Consider the following 16940-nt stretch of genomic DNA (forward strand, 5'->3'; position numbering starts at 1 on the left):
TGTCTGCGAGATCATTACAGAAGTACACCATTGCATCCGTCATGGCAGTACCAGTCTACTTGGTCATTTTTTCCTACTTTTCACAACCATTATGTTTCAATGTCTTCACCTGCTAAACTCTTTCTTTTACCAATTGTAGATGGAAAAGATGAAGAGAGTGAAGAGCCTCCCAAACCAATTGTGAATGAAATCAAAGAGGATGATGCAATCTTTTCCAAGAAGTATGTAATTTTATTCTGAAATAGTGTTAAAACTGAGTTCCAAAGATATTTAATTGTTTTTGTCACTGATACCTACTTCATTCATCTTTCACACTGAATAATATTCTGTATTTTCATAATCTTCTGAAGCCTCTTTTTTTTTTTTTTTGGTTCATTCTCCAAATGTACAAGTCCAAACTGCCTTCATTCCACAGAAGAACAAAACACTGAATTCTCCTTTCAAATACATTTGAACTCTGCAGTCGTTTGATATCTCACTCTGCTGTATGTAATCTTACTGCTTTGATTTTCTTCCTATACATAAAATGCATAGATGTTACAGGATGAAAATGGACCTTTTGGCCTAATTAGTCAATGTCTACATTTATCCTCCATGTAAGCATTTATCTATGATGTTCCATATCACTTTCACTCCTCTTTTACCCACCTGTCTAATTTTTAATGTTGTCAGTTTCTGCCTTGCTCACCGTGGAAATGAATTCCACTTTCTCATAACCAACCCTCTGTAAAGAAGTGTCTCCTGTCCATTCTGTTCTAAATCTTATATTAAGTATTGTATCTACATCCCTCATCTGGACTGTTCAAAGCGCTAGAAACAGCCTGCTTCAATCTGACATGTTTAATTCCCCGTTTTCTTTTTGTATTTGTACCTCCTGTCAGGCAGCATCCTAGTGAATCTATGTTGCATTCTCAGTGTCATTCCAAATACTTCACATAGCACTCTGAATTCTTACTCATATTATATATAGGCTAATCATTAACTCTTGGCTTTTATATTCTATCCTACCTAATGATGGAAAGCCAGTAATTCTGTTGGCTTTTATTGTTGCTTTGGCAACCTGACATGTTGCACCCAGTGAATCTGTATACCCTATTTCTTCTTCCATGCAACCAAGCCTACTTCCATTCAGAATATTGTTGCTGATTTTCTCCTTGGTTCAATTGCTCTGTTTTATTACCTTTGCTCTCGAGTCGCCAGGTATCTTTATGATACCGCCACGAGGTCCAAGTCCGAGTAATGATCAATAACCCAATACACCGATTAGTAAGATTTAAATCAAAGCACATTTATTATACACAATAATCGTTACTCATGCACAAATTCTACATCTAAGCTACTTCTACAACTAACAGGCCTACACTTAACTTTGAACTGGCCCACCAGGTCAGGGGAACAAATGGCCTTTCGTTCGGGTTCTGAGTCTGCGGGATTCGAAGTTGGTACGGATTGGTAGCTAGGAGCGCCTATCTCGTAGCTCGCGTTGAATTAAGACTTACGATTTTGATGATCACTGGAGTCACTGCACCGGTCACAGTCAATGTTGGTTCCTTTTGCTGGGTGACCCAGGCAGGAAGAAGAGAGCGGTGAAGAGAGAGCGATTTGAACTTGGGGCTCAACTCTTATAGTCCCCAGGGGCTTCCCGCCTTTCGGGGCGGACCCTGTACCTGATCCCAAGTGATGGACTTTGTCCCAATCGCTTGGTTTGATTTTCTCCAATACTGGAGCGGTTCCCTGATCGATGGGCGGTCTTGAAGTGCTTGTTCACCTCCTTTGTTTTGGCTTCTGCTGGCGCCGAAGAGTCTGGCTTTGCTTTGTGTGTCAAAATGTTACTTATTGTTCCTGGGGATTGCTCATCAGTATGCAGATGGCTGTTACTTTGTTATGCTGATGGTCGCTGGTATCGATGTTGTCTGGCCTTTTCAGAGGTAAATACACAGCAAACCTGCAGCCTTTGCCGTTCGCCATTTTGAATCGGGAGTTGGCCAATTTAGGTGGCTACAATATAACTACATTTTTTGGGGGATAAACAATTTTATTAAGGCATTTTGGCATAGTAAACAACAACAATACAAAACAGTGTGCAAAGAACAATCAACCTAGTGCAAAAACCAGCTCCACTCCTCCCAAGGACCCGCCTAATTACCCCCCTAATGTACGTCACCCTAACCCCCACTCCCGCTGACGATTAATTTTCCGCGAAGAGGTCGATAAATGGTTGCCACCTCCAGGCGAACCCTGACAGTGACCCCCTCAGAGCGAACTTAATTCTCTCCAGACCGAGAAAGCTCGCCATATCCGATAGCCAGGCCTCCGACTTCGGGGGCTTTGAGTCCCTCCATGCCAGCAGAATTCGTCGCCTGGCTACCAGGGAAGCAAAGGCCAAAACATCATCCTTTCTCTCCTCCTGGACTCCCGAGTCATCCAAAACCCCAAAAATTGCGACCTCTGGACTCATCACCACCCTTGTTTTCAGTATCCGGGACATAGCGTCCGTGAATCCCTGCCAGTGCCCCCTGAGTTTTGGACATGCCCAGAACATATGGGCATGTTCGCTGGTCCTTCCGAACATCTGGCACACCTGTCCTCCAATCCGAAGAATTTACTCATCCGGGCCACTGTCACGTCGGCCCGGTGGACGACCTTGAATTGAATCAGGCTGAGCCTAGCGCATTTTGCGGTCCCGTTAACCCTGCTCAACGCCTCCGCCCATAAGCCCTCTTCTATCTCACCTCCGAGCTTCTTCCCACTTAAGCTTCAGCTCCTCGGTCTGCATCTCCTCTGCTCCCATAAGTTCTTTATGTATGTCCGAGACCCTCCCCTCCGCCACCCATCCACTAGACACTACCCTGTCCTGGATCCCCCTAAGTGGGAGGCGTGGGAAGGATGGAATCTGTCTGCGTAGAAAGTCCCGCACCTGCAAGTACCTGAAATCATTCCCTCTCACCAGCCCAAATTTCTCCTCTAGCGCCCTCATGCTCGGGAAGCTCCCTTCCAAGAACAGATCCCCCAATCTTCTCGATCCCAGCCCTCCGCCATGTTCAGAACCCACCGCCCACATTCCCCGGGGCAAACCGGTGATTGTCGCAAATTGAGGACCAAACCGATGCTCTCATTTCCTCCACGTGCCTTCTCCATTGGCCCCAGATCAGCAAGGTCGCCACCACTTTAGGGCTGGTGGAGTACCGTGCCGGCAGGGGTGCCGTAACCAGGGCTGCCAAACTGGTGCCCCTGCACGAAGCGGCCTCCATCTGCCCCCAAACCGACTCCGCACCCACCATCTACTTCCTTATCATAGCTATGTTGGCCGCCCAGTAGTAATTACTAACGTTTGGCAGCGCCAGCCCCCCTTCCCCTCGGTTCCTCTCGAGCATCACCCTCTTCACCCGCGGGGACTTTCCCGCCCACACAAATCCCATAATCATTTTATTAACCTTCTTGAAAAACGACCGCGGAATAAAAATGGGGAGACACTGGAATACGAACATGAATCTTGGGAGGATCGTCATTTTAGCCGTCTGCACTCTCCCCGCTAGTATCAGTGGGAGTGCATCCCACCTCTGGAACTTGACCCTCATTTGCTCCACCAACCAAGATAAGTTCAACTTGTGCAACCGGCCCCAGTCCCGCACCACCTGTACCCCTAAGTATCTAAAACTGTCCCCCTAATAACCTAAACGGCAGTCCCCTCAACCGACCCTCCTGACCCCTCGCCTGGACTACAAACAACTCACTTTTTGCCATGTTCACTTTGTACCCCGAGAACTGGCCAAATTCCTTCAGGATTCCCATGATTTCATCCATCCCGGCCAATGGATCCGTGATGTATAAGAGCAAGTTGTCGGCGTACAATGAAACTCTATGTTCCACCCCTCCCCGTACCAGTCCCTTCCAACCCCTAGAAGCTCTCAGGGCAATTGCCAGCGGTGGGGAGAGGGGGCACCCCTGCCTTGTCCCTCGGTACGGTCTAAAATAGTCAGACGTCATCCAATTTGTCCTTGCACTAGCCTCCGGAGCCTGGTACAACAGTCTGATCCAGTCGATTAAAGCCCTCCCCGAACCCAAATCGTCCCAGCACCTCCCATAAATAGTCCCACTCAACCCGGTCGAAAGCCTTCTCTGCATCCATTGCCACAACTACCCATACCTCCCAACTCTCCGGGGGCATCATGATCACATTCAGCAACCTTCTTAGGTTGACCACCAACTGCCTGCCCTTGACGAACCCGGTTTGATCTTCCATAATAACGTCTGGCACACAGTTCTCAATCCGAGCAACCAAGAGCTTGGCCAGTATTTTAGCATCTACATTGAGCAGAGAGATTGGCCTTTTGGACCCACATGCCTCCGAGTCTTTGTCCCGTTTCAATATCAGGGAGATGGTGGCCTGTGACATCGTCGGGGGAAACACCCCTCTCTTGCCTCATTAAAAACATTTTAACCAGCACCGGCCCCACTATCTCGGAACGTTTTATAAAACTCCACCGGATACCCTTCCGGCCCCGGGGCTTTACCCGATTGCATGGCCCTCAAGCCCCCCAATATTTCTTCGGTCCTAATCGGGGGCCCCCAGCCTGTCTACCAACACCCTCCCCACTTTTGGGAAGGTCAGTCCATCCAGAAAGCGCCTCATCCCTTCCGGCCCCGCAGGGGATTCCGAGGTGTAAAGCTTACTATAGAAGTCCCTGAACACCTTGTTTAGCCCTGCCGGATATCCTACCAAGTTTCTCTCTCTCGCTCTCTCTCTCTCTCTCTCTCTCTCTCTCTCTCTCTCTCTCTCTCTCTCTCTCTCTCTCTCTCTCTCTTCCCCCCCCCTCGACTACCTTCCCTATTTCCCTGGCCTCAGATGCTGTGCCAGCATTCTACTGGCTTTCTCCCCGTGCTCATAAATCGCACCCCTCTCCTTCCTAAGCTGCTCCACAGCCTTACCTGTGGACAACACCCCAAACTCAGATCTGCCCTTGGGGTCTCTGCATATCTCCTGTCTATCTGTAAGATCTCCTTTACCAGTCAGTCCGTTTGTGCCCTGTCCGTCCTTTCCCTATGTGCTCTAGTCGAGATCAGCTCCCCTCTCACCAATGCCTTCAGCGCCTCCCAAAGCACCGCAGCTGAGACTTCCCCTGTGTCATTGACCTGCAGGTAGTTTTGCATACATTTCCTCACCCTCTCACACACCACCTCATCCGCCAACAAACTGACCTCTAGCCTCCATTGAGGGCGCTGAAAACTTTCCTTGCAAACCTGCAGATCAACCCAGTGTGGAGCATGGTCCGAAATAGCGATCGCCGAATATTCTACGTCTGTCACCCCCGCCAGCAAATCCCTACTCATGATGAAAAAATCAATTCGGGAATATACCTTATGAACATGTGAATAGAATGGAAACTCCTTCCCCGTCAATAGATGCTCCGTTGTTGGCTGGGCTGTCTGCACCGGGGTCCGGACATCGGCCATATTGCCCTCAGCAGCAGCTTCGACACTGCCCTTGTTTGCCCACTTCTTCAACGGTTTGCGATTCTTTCTGCTTCTCAATTCCAGACACCTATATCTGGAGTCAGTGCCTGAGTGCCTCTGCCTTCAGATCCAGCGCTCAAAAGTACAGAAAAGTCTGGGATAAAGGTCCAAAAGTCCGACCGGATCAAGAGCCACCAAATGTGCGACTTACTCCATAGCCGTCACCGGAAGTTCAAATATAACTACATTTTTAAACAAAATTTGTCACCTCTGATTTACGGACATTGAATGCCATCTGCCACTTTATAAGTGCAATCTTGGATCATCTTGGGTGGCACAGTGGTTCGCACTGTTGCCTCACAGCGCCAGTGTCCCATGTTCGATTCTGACTTCCGGTGACTGTGTGGAGTTTGCACGTTCTCCCCGTGCTTGTGTGGGTTTCCTCCGGGTACTTCGGTTTCCTCCCACAGACGGAAGATTTGCAGGTTAGGCAAATTGGCATTGCTAAATTGCCCAAACATTAGGCGGGGTTATGGGGTGAGGAGTGAGGGGTTGGGCCTAGGTATGGTCCTCTATCGGAGGAAGGGCTGGTGCAGACTTGAAGGGCCGAATGGCCTCCTCCTGCACTGTAGGAATTCTATGATCTCTTTGCACTATTCCTTTGATCTTGTAAATAATTAACTATGCTGGCAGCAAATTATGCCACCACTACAAGCCTGCAATAAAATCATTGTGCATAGGTAATAGAAAGATCTGACCCTGTTGGGCACTACAACCTATTTCCAACCACACTCTGTAACCTCCATTGCCCAGCATATCCATCACTCCGCCATTATCATCAAGCCAAGGGACTGATTCAGTGAATAGTGAGTTGCCTTCTTGAATCGCTGCAGTCCCTGAGGTGTAGGTCCACCCACTGTATTGTTAGGGAGGGTGTTCCAGAATTTTTCCCCAACGACGCTGACAGAATGGCGATATATTTCCAGTCAGGATGGTGAGTGACTTTGAGGAACCTCCAGGTGGTGGGGTTCCCAAGTATCTGCTGATCCAAGTGATAGTGGTGGTGGGCTTGGAAGGTGCTGTCTAAGAAACCCTGGTGAGCTACTGCAGTGCATCTTGTACATTGGTACACACGGCTGCACCTGTTCATCGGTGGTGGAGGGTTTGAATGTTTGTGTAAGGGGGAGCAAGCAATTGGGCTGCTTTGTCCTGGCTGGTGTTGAGCACCTAGAGTGTTGTTGGAGCTGCGCTCATCCAAGAAAGTGGAGAGTATTCCTTTGCACTACGGACCTGTGCCTTGTAGATGGTGAACAGGCTTTAGAGGGTCAGCAGCTACCGTCGATAGGATTCCTATTCTTTGACCTGTCCTGGTAGCCACAGTATTAATATGGCTAGTCCAGTTCAGTTTCTGATCAATGGTAACCCCCAGGATGTTGATTGTGGGCGATTCAGCAATGGTAATGCCATTGAATGTCAATGGGTGATGGACAGATCCTCTCTTGTAGGAGAGGTCATTGCCTGGCACTTGTGTGGTACGAATATCATTTTCCACTTGTCAGCCCAAGCCTGGATATTGTCCAGGTCTTGCTGCATTTGGACATGGACTTCTTCATTATCTGAGGAGTCGAGAAGGGTGCTGAACATTGTGCAGTCATCAGCAAACATCGCCACTTCTGACCTTATGATAGAAGGCAGGTCATTGATGAGGTTGAGCAATTTTGTGGAGCAAACGGACAGAAGCAATGAAACTTGCTGAGTGAATGGAAACAGGGTAATGGTAAACAGTCGTTTTAACAGAGGCTAATACCGTTCATGTGATGTACATGGACTTTCAAAAGGCATTTGATGAAGTGCCACATACCAGGATTGTTAGCAGAATAAAACTAAGGGTAGCAATATGGATGCGAAGTTGGCTGAGTAACAGGAAACATGAATGTTGGTGACTGGTTGTTTTTCAGATGGGAGTACGGTGGAATATCCTTGAGGTTGGTGCTCGGACCCCTTGTTCCTGATCTATGTTAATGGCCGAGATGTTGGTGTGTGGGGAACAGTTTGAAACTTTGCAGGTGACATGGAGTTCCCTGTAAGGAGGATGGTGCTAAATTTCAAAAGGACATAAACAGGCTGGTGCAATGGGTGTGGCAGATGAAATTTAATGCAAAAGAGAATGAAGTGACTTAGTTGGGTAGGAAGCCAGTGAAGCAACAATCAAATAAAGGGTAAATTCTAAAGGGACCAGAAGCAAAGGGACCTGGGGTATATGTGCACAAAGTCAGGACAGGTTGAAAATGAAATGAAACGAAATGAAAATCGCTTATTGTCACAAGTAGGCTTCAATGAAGTTACTGTGTAAAGCCCCTAGTCGCCACATTCCGGCGCCTGTTCGGGGAGGCTGTTACGGGTTGAGAGCGTGGTTAATGAAGCATGGAGAATCTGGGGGTTTTATAAATAGAGGCATAAAGTACAAAAGCAAGGAAGGCACGATAAACCTGTATGAAACACTGTTTCAGCCTCAGCTGGGGTATTTCATCTAGTTCTGGGCACCACAGTTCAGGCAGGATGTGAAGATGTTAGTGAGGATGCAGACAAGATTCATTAGAGTAGTTCATAGGATTCCTACAATGGAGAAGGAGGCCATTCGGTCCATCAAGTCTGCACCGACCCTTCCTATGCTCAATCCTCCACCCTATTCCAGTAACCCCACCTAACTTTTTGGACACTAAGGGGCAATTTAGCATGGTCAATTCACCTAACCTGCAGATTTGTGGACTGTGGGAGGAACCCAGAGGTAACCCACGCAGACATGGAGAGAATGTGTAAACTCCACACAGTCACCCGAGGTCGGAATCGAACCTGGTTCCCTGCTGCTCTGAAGCAGCAGTGCTAACCACTGTGCACAAGTGATGCCCTGATGGATGAAAAACTTCCAGTTATGTAGATAGAATTAAGAAGCTGGGACTCCTTTGAGATGAGAAATTTGATCGAGATATTCAAAATCATGAGTCCAGTCAGGGTAGAGATAGTTCCCCTTACTGGAAGGAGGATCAAGAAACAGGGCAGAGATGATAATGGCAAAAGAAGTATTGGCAACATGAGGAAATCTTTTTGGGGAGCGAATGGCTAAGATATAGAATGCATGGGAGGTAGATTCAATTGTGGCATTCAAAAAGAAATTGGATCATTACCTGAAGAGGAAAAATTCGCAGAGGTACAAGGAAAAGATGGGAGTGGCACAAGGTGAATTGCTCCTGCGCAAACCAGCACAGACATGATGGGCCAAAGGACCACCTTCTATACTATAACATTTCTCTGATTCATTCCTTCCCTTCTGTTGAAAAACCTCTCTTCCTTTCGATTGTGCTCCCATACCTCAAGGCACTTTAATTGAGACGTACTGTCAAGAACTAAAGTCTGAGATACTGTGGCTTCTGGCACTTCATCCCTTCCCGCTCACTCTCGCTGATTCTGCCACTTTTACCTGGTTGACCTCCTGTAATGTTTGCCCCCAAGACTTTCCTGAGAATACATTTTCACATAGAACATACAGTGCAGAAGGAGGCCATTCGGCCCATCGAGCCTGCACTGACTCACTTCAGCCCTCACGTCCACCCTATCCCCGTAACCCAATAGCCCCTCCTAACCTTTTTTTTGGTCACTAAGGGCAATTTATCATGGCCAATCCACCTAACCTGCACGTCTTTGGACTATGGGAGGAAACCGGAGCACCCGGAGGAAACCCATGCAGACGCGGGGCGAACGTGCCCGAACCGGAGACACTGGGGTTGTGAAGCCACAGTGCTAGCCACTTGTGCTACCGTGCTGCCCATAATAGATCCATTTATAGAGGGAAATTCTATTGCAAGTTAACAAATGGGGAATTTCAGTGTTAAATATCAAAATATGACAAATAAAATTAGTGGTATTCTGCATGTTTTAAAAAATATAAGCTTACTAGCTAAAATTTTGTTTTCTTTATGCAGGTGTAAACTATTCTACAAGAAAGATGGGGATTTCAAAGAGAAAGGAATTGGTACAATCCATTTGAAACCTGTGGCAGATCAGAAGATTCAGTTGTTAGTGCGAGCAGACACCAATCTAGGTGAGTTGATTAACATTTATATCCCACTTCAACTGTAAATTAACAAATTGATTGTTTAGCTGTAATATTTTATGCCAAACACTCATAACTGATTTAACTTGGTGAATACCGTGGGCGGCATGGTTGCACAGTGGTTAGCTCTGTTGCTTCACAGTGCCAGGGTCCCAGGTTCGATTCCGGCTTGTGTCACTGTCTGCGGAGTCTGCATGTTCTCCCCGTGTTCTAAGAAAATGAGAGATGCTGTACTATTGAAAAGATAGAGTACCTTTGTGGGACTATATGTGTCTTCCAGCATGTGCAAGTGAGCGACACTGCCCAACTAACAATCTTAAATTGATTTCAGTATAATTCAGCAGAATCGGGTTAATTAGCAGGTGTTGTCCAAACGCGGAATCACATCTAATGTTGGACACCATGACCCATTTCTGGTTCCCCGGGGTCGCATTTAGTGGGAGGGGGGACCCCAATGATGCACTGCAAAATCCCTCTAGGAAATACCCACGCAAGGGTTTATCCAGCAATTGTCCAGAATCTCTAATAGCCCCTGCACAATTGCACTGTGCTAGAAACCATCCAACAGAAGCAATTTAAATCACTAACTTCTGATGCCTCTGCCAGTTTTACCCTGAAAGAGTTAGAAGGAAAAAAAAGATTGCGTCTAACTCCAGGGTAACTACCTTAAGCACCAGACCCAACCTTGCACGTGACATCTTCCAACCTTCCACCCTTGGGCGTAAGAAGTGTGAGAATGCAATAGTTATAGAGATTCAATTTTAAGGGGAATAGATGGGTGTTTCTGTGGCTGCAAATGAAACTCCAGGATGGTATGTTGCCTCCCTGGTGCTAGGGTAAAGGATGTCTTGGAGCGGTTACAGGACATTCTGGAGGGAATAGAGAACAGCCAGTGATTGTGGGACACAACATCGGGGAAAAAGAATGTACCAGTGCCACATTCTAGTCAGAGCAGAAATAGCAGGATATATCGGATTAATACATGGCTGAAGATATGGTGTGAGGGGGGAGGGTTTCCGATTCCTGGGGCATTGGGACTACTGGGGGAAGTGGGACCAAAACAAATCAGACAGGTTACACCAGGCAGGACCAGGACTGATGTCCTAGGGGGAGTATTTGCTAGAGTGGTGGGGGGGGATTTAAAGTAAAAAGGCAGGGGGATGGGAACCTATGCAAGGAATTGGGAGGAGAAAACTAGAACAAAACCAAAAGACAGAAAGGAGAATGAGAAAAGTGATAGGCAGACAACCAAGGGCCAGATTCAAACAGGGCCACAATGAAAAATATTGGGAGCGAGACGAGTAATGTTAAAATGCTCAAAGGCTTTGTGTGTTAATGTGCAGAGAGAGCACTTGCAATAAAGTGGGTGAACTAATTGCGCAAATAGGTATGAACGGGTATGATATAATCGGGATTATGGAGTCACGGCTGACCAGGGATGGGATCTGAATGTCCAGCGGTATTCCGTATTTAGAAAGGACAGACAATAAGGAAAAGGCGGTAGTGTGCAGTGCTGGTTAAAGAGGAAATTAGCACAATAGTGAGGAAGGATATTGGCTCTGACAGTGTGGAATCTATATGGATCGAGCTGAGAAGCACCAAAGTGAAAAAAACATTACTGGGCTTTGTATATAGACCCCCAAACTACAGTGGTGATGTTGGAAAGGTAGACTGAAATTAGATAAAGGAACATCTGTAATTATGGGTAATTTTAATCTGCATATAGATTGGGCAAATCAAATTCATCACAACCCCGTAGAGGAGAAATTTTGTGATGGTTTCTGAACCAAAACGTTGAGGAACCAACGAGAGAACCGGCCATCCTAGACTGGGTACTGTGTAATGAGAACTGAATCATTGGCAATCTAGTTGTGCGGATCCTTGGGGAGGAGCAACCATAATTTGATACAATTTTTCATCAAGGTGGAGAGTGAAGGATTGATTCTGAGAATAGGGTCCTGAATCTTAATAAAGGACACTACGATGATATGAGGTGTGAGTTGGCTTTGATCGATTGGAGAACATTACTGAAAGGGATGTTAGTGGATAGGCAATGGCAAACATTCAAGGAGTGCATGGGGAAACTGCAACAATTGTTTATTCCTGTCTGGCACAAATAAAAATGGGAAAGATGGCCACTCCATGGCTTACAAGGGAAATTAGAGAAAGTATTAGATCCAAGGAAGAAGCATACACACTGCCAATAAAAATAACAGGTCTGAAGATTGGGACCAGTTTAGAATTTGGCAAGAAGGACCAAGGGATTGATTAAGAAGGAAAATAGAGTACGAGAGTAAGCTTGCAGTCAACATAAAAGCTGATTCTAAAAGTCTCTATTGGTACGCAAAGAGAAAAAGATTGGTGAAGGCAAATGGGTCCTTTACAGTCAGAAACAGGAGAATGTATAATAGGGGACAAAGAAATGGCTGAGCAACTAAACACACACTTTGGTTCTGTCTTCGCCAATGAGGACACAAAACAGATACCAGAAATGTTGGGGAACGCAGTGTTTAGTGAGAGAGAAACTGAAGGAGATCAATGTTAACAGAGAAATTGTGTTGACAAAATTTTTTTTAAAAATAATATTTTATTGAATATTTTTGGTCAACCAACACAGTACATTGTGCATCCTTTACACAACATTGTAACAATACAGATAATAATGACCTTTTTAAATTTAAACAAAAACAACAACAAATAAATAAATATTAAATAACAAAAAAATAAAAACTAGCCCTAATTGGCAACTGCCTTGTCTCAGGCCACCCCCCCCCCCCCCCCACCCCTCCCCCATCCCTCCTCCTCTCCCCCCCCCCCCCCCCCCCCCCCCCGCCCCAAGTCCTGGGCCGCTGCTGCTGCCTTCTTTGTTCTCCCCTATCTATCTTTCCGCAAGATATTCGACGAACGGTTGCCACCGCCTAGTAAACCCTTGAGCCGACCCCCTTAGGACGAACTTAATCCGCTCTAACTTTATGAACCCCGCCATATCATTTATCCAGGTCTCCACCCCCGGGGGCTTGGCTTCTTTCCACATTAGCAATATTCTGCGCCGGGCTACTAGGGACGCAAAGGCCAAAACATCGGCCTCTTTCGCCTCCTGCACTCCCGGCTCTTGTGCAACCCCAAATATAGCCAACCCCCAGCTTGGTTCGACCCGGACTCCTACTACTTTCGAAAGCACCTTTGTCACCCCCATCCAAAACCCCTGTAGTGCCGGGCATGACCAAAACATATGGGTATGATTCGCTGGGCTTCTCGAGCACCTCGCACACCTATCCTCCACCCCAAAAAATTTACTGAGCCGTGTTCCAGTCATATGTGCCCTGTGTAATACCTTAAACTGAATCAGGCTTAGCCTGGCGCACGAGGACGACGAGTTTACCCTGTTTAGGGCATCTGCCCACATCCCCTCCTCAATCTCCTCCCCTAGCTCTTCTTCCCATTTCCCTTTTAGTTCGTCCATCATAGTCTCCCCTTCGTCTCTCATTTCCCTATATATATCCGACACCTTACCGTCCCCCACCCATTTCTTTGAGATGACTCTGTCCTGCACCTCTTGTGTCGGGAGCTGCGGGAATTCCCTCACCTGTTGCCTCGCAAAAGCCCTCAATTGCATGTACCTGAATGCATTCCCTTGGGGCAACCCATATTTCTCGGTCAGCGCTCCCAGACTCGCAAACTTCCCATCCACAAATAGATCTTTCAATTGCGTTATACCTGCTCTTTGCCACATTCCATATCCCCCATCCATTCCCCCCGGGGCAAACCTATGGTTGTTTCTTATCGGGGACCCCCCCAGTGCTCCGGTCTTTCCCCTATGTCGTCTCCACTGTCCCCAAATCTTCAGTGTAGCTACCACCACCGGACTCGTGGTATAGTTCCTTGGTGAGAACGGCAATGGGGCTGTCACCATAACCTGCAGGCTGGTCCCCCTACAGGACGCCCTCTCTAATCTCTTCCACGCCGCTCCTTCCTCCTCTCCCATCCACTTACTCACCATTGAAATATTAGCGGCCCAATAATACTCACTTAGGCTCGGTAGTGCCAGCCCCCCCCTATCCCTACTACGCTGTAAGAATCCCTTCCTCACTCTCGGAGTCTTCCCGGCCCAAACAAAACCCATGATACTCTTTTCTATCCTTTTGAAAAAAGCCTTCGTGATCACCACCGGGAGACACTGAAACACAAAGAGGAATCTCGGGAGGACCACCATCTTAACCGCCTGCACCCTCCCTGCCATTGACAATGCTACCATATCCCATCTCTTGAAATCTTCCTCCATCTGTTCCACCAACCGCGTCAAATTTAGCCTGTGTGTGTTGACAAAATTGATGGGATTGAAGGCTGATAAATCCCCAGAGCAGGATAATCTGCATCTGAGTACTTCAGGAAGTGGCTGTAGAAATAGTTGATGCATTGGTGGTCATCTTCCAGGCATCTGTAGACTCTGGAACAGTTCCTGCAGATTGGAGGGTAGCTAATGTAGCCCCACTATTTAAAAAGGGAAGGAAATATAGACCAATAAACCTGATGTCGGTCGGTATAGGGGAAAATTATCAAAGACTTCATAGCTGAGCACTTAGAGAACAATGGCAGGATCGTACAGAGTCAGCATGGATTTATGAAGGGGAAATCAAGTTTGACAAATCTACTGGAATTCTTTGAGAATGTAACTAGTAGAGTTGACGAGGGAGAGCCAGTGGATGTGGTTTATTTCGACTTTCAGAAGGCTTAAAGCGCATGGGATTAGGGGTAGTGTATTGAGATGAACAGAAAACTGGTTGGCAGACAGGAAACAAAGAGTAGAAATTAATGGGTCTTTTTCAAATTGGCAGGCAGTGTCTAGTGGGGCACCACAGGGATCAGTGCTAGGGCCCCAGCTATTCACATTGTATATTAATGATTTAGATGAGGGAACAAAATATAGTACCTCAATTTGTAAATGACACCAAATTGGGTGGCAGGGTGAGCTGTGAGGAGGGTGCAGAGACCCTTCAATGTGATTGGACAAGTTGAGTGAGTGGGCAAACGAATGGCAGATGCAGTATAACTTGGATAAATGCAAGGGTGTCCCCCCGTTCCCCCCCGCGCAGCCTCCGATCGTACTAGACCGTCTCTCTCTCTCTCTCTCTCTCTCTCTCTCTCTCTCTCTCTCTCTCTCTTTTCCACTCTCACCCCGCCCATCCGGTCCGACACCCCCTTTCCCTCGAAGTGTCAGTTGTGCACTGTCAGTACTTCAGTACTTTGCCTGTTGCGAACGGCTGAAGGAATGTGCTGTTTGATACAATCTGCCAAGTTGGGAAGTACAGTCGACGGGCGCTATTCTCTCTACTCCCCCCAACCACCACCACGCCAGGTGGGAGAATCGCCGGGGCGCCACGCGAATTGCGCCAGGTTGCCCGACCCCCGCACGCGATTCTCCCAACCCCCCAGAAACCAGCGGCGCGCGATTCGCACCGGGCCGCTCGGAGAACCGGTGATTCTCCGGCTAGATGGGCCGAGCGGCCACTACAACATGAAAGTTTCCCGCCGGCGCCGGCCACCCCTGGTCGCTGCCAGTGGGAACTCTGCGGGAATGTGGGGGGGGCCTCCGATGGGGTCTGGCCCGCGATCGGGGCCCACCAATCGGCGGGCCGGCCTCTTCTTGTGAGTGCAAAATGCAACAATTTCATAGCATGCCTCCTTTTTTCAGCAATACATTTATTTTGACACCGTTGCCAAAATGATACTATTAGTCTTATGCATTGGAAATTGACGATCGAAATTGTGCTACCCTGTAGAAAATGGAACTATTCAAGAGATTAAGCCTCTAAAAAAAACTATTAGATTTTTGGTACATATATTTTGGGGGAAGGGGAACTATTTCCATTAACAGGTAGGTTATTAATCAGTGGACGTAAATTTAAGATTATGATGTCAATTAAGAGGCTATTGAGCCATCAGATGGCCCATTGGTGGCAGAATATGTAATTGCCTTTCAAGGGAAAGTAGATATAGATTTGAAAAATAAAATTTCAAAGTGCTGGGGAATTGGATTATAGGAAATGGCTAGTACGGTTCTATAATTTAATGACTGACTTTCTTTTTCTGTTGATCAGGAAATATTTTACTGAACGTTATGCTTCATCCATCACTGCCATGCACAAGAACAGGAAAGAACAACGTCCTCATTGTTTGCATTCCCAACCCTCCAATTGATGAGAAGAATCCTGACACTGCTATTCCAATTTTGATCCGCGTGAAAACCACTGAAGATGCAGATGACCTCCACAAAATTATAACCGAGAAAAAGGTTGCACATCAAGTGTAATTCATGCTCAATTTAGTGTTGTGAAGAGTTTTTGACAAGTTGCTGCTAGGGGCTTTATTTCTCAGTTTTTTTTAAGTTAATGATTGAGGGAAATACGTTGGTTGGGTGGATTGAACTTCAGTGCATTCATCCTAATTTGGGCATTCCTGGTATTGTCCTTTTCATTTGGAGGGAAGTTGCTTTCTACGTACAATTGTGACCCAACCTGATATTTTTTTTTAAGCAGCATTGATAACTCATTTTATACCTTAAGTTTGATTAAACGGGGCCAGCATATTCAGTAACTGCAATTCTTGACATGAAAGAATCTGCATGCTAATTTAGGGAATTGGAGATTTTAATTCTTACCTCTGCTATTATACGGTCTTGCTAAACTAGTTTTTTCACGTTCTTAGATGAATTCCAAGCTGCAGCAACATTTGGAGCTGCACTAATAATTGGACTATAGTTGAACATTTACTCCCCCCCCCCCCCCCCCCCCCCAATGCATCCCATTTCACCCCATCCTTAAGTAGCCCTGTTCACAGTGACAAAGTATGAGATTCATACCTGATGTAAAATAAGATAAAGTAATGAGCCTAGAAGAACTTGGAAACTAAAATGAGCAAGAAAGGAAAACAAACCAAATCAGAATTCAAAAGGTGATGACTGAAAAGACTCTACAAGGACAAGGAAGGAAATGACAGGTGAACAGAATTGAACATAACCAGGTGGTAAAGAAATTATTTTTAGATTTTTGTCATTTCCTCTACAATCTCTTGCAGTCGTCCATTTTAACTGCTTGTAAGCTACATGATTTTCATTTCATGTCGGAAGATTGTAATAAAAAAAATTACATTGAATCGATTTGTTGAGCTTGATTCTTGGACATTGTATCTTCTAAGTAGTTTCACTGTGCAACAATGGTGCCGTATTGCGCACATCTATCTAAAGTTAATGAGGAAACCTAAATTGACCTTTTCTGCTGAAACATTCATAATTTCATGCCACGGAATCTCGCTTGAAAATAACTTATTTCCTCTGTTCAAGTTGCTTATTCAATCTATATACACTATATTTAGTTGC

General features: G+C 46.4%; 1 protein-coding gene across 2 annotated transcripts in view; it reads left to right on the forward strand.

Annotated features, from left to right (window-relative positions):
• Positions 1-16717, forward strand: part of nup50 (nucleoporin 50) — a 101341-nt gene extending 84624 nt beyond the window's left edge. For both annotated transcript variants that reach the window (XM_072484539.1, XM_072484538.1), the window contains 3 exons: positions 140-221; positions 9435-9553; positions 15664-16717. In XM_072484539.1, coding sequence (XP_072340640.1) covers positions 140-221; positions 9435-9553; positions 15664-15875 — 413 coding nt within the window. In that variant the 3' untranslated portion in view covers positions 15876-16717. The remainder of the gene's footprint in view (positions 1-139; positions 222-9434; positions 9554-15663) is intronic.
• The last annotated feature ends 223 nt before the right edge of the window (positions 16718-16940 follow it).

This window comes from Scyliorhinus torazame, chromosome 19, assembly GCF_047496885.1.
Source record: "Scyliorhinus torazame isolate Kashiwa2021f chromosome 19, sScyTor2.1, whole genome shotgun sequence".
In the NCBI taxonomy this organism is placed as follows: Eukaryota; Metazoa; Chordata; class Chondrichthyes; order Carcharhiniformes; family Scyliorhinidae; genus Scyliorhinus; species Scyliorhinus torazame.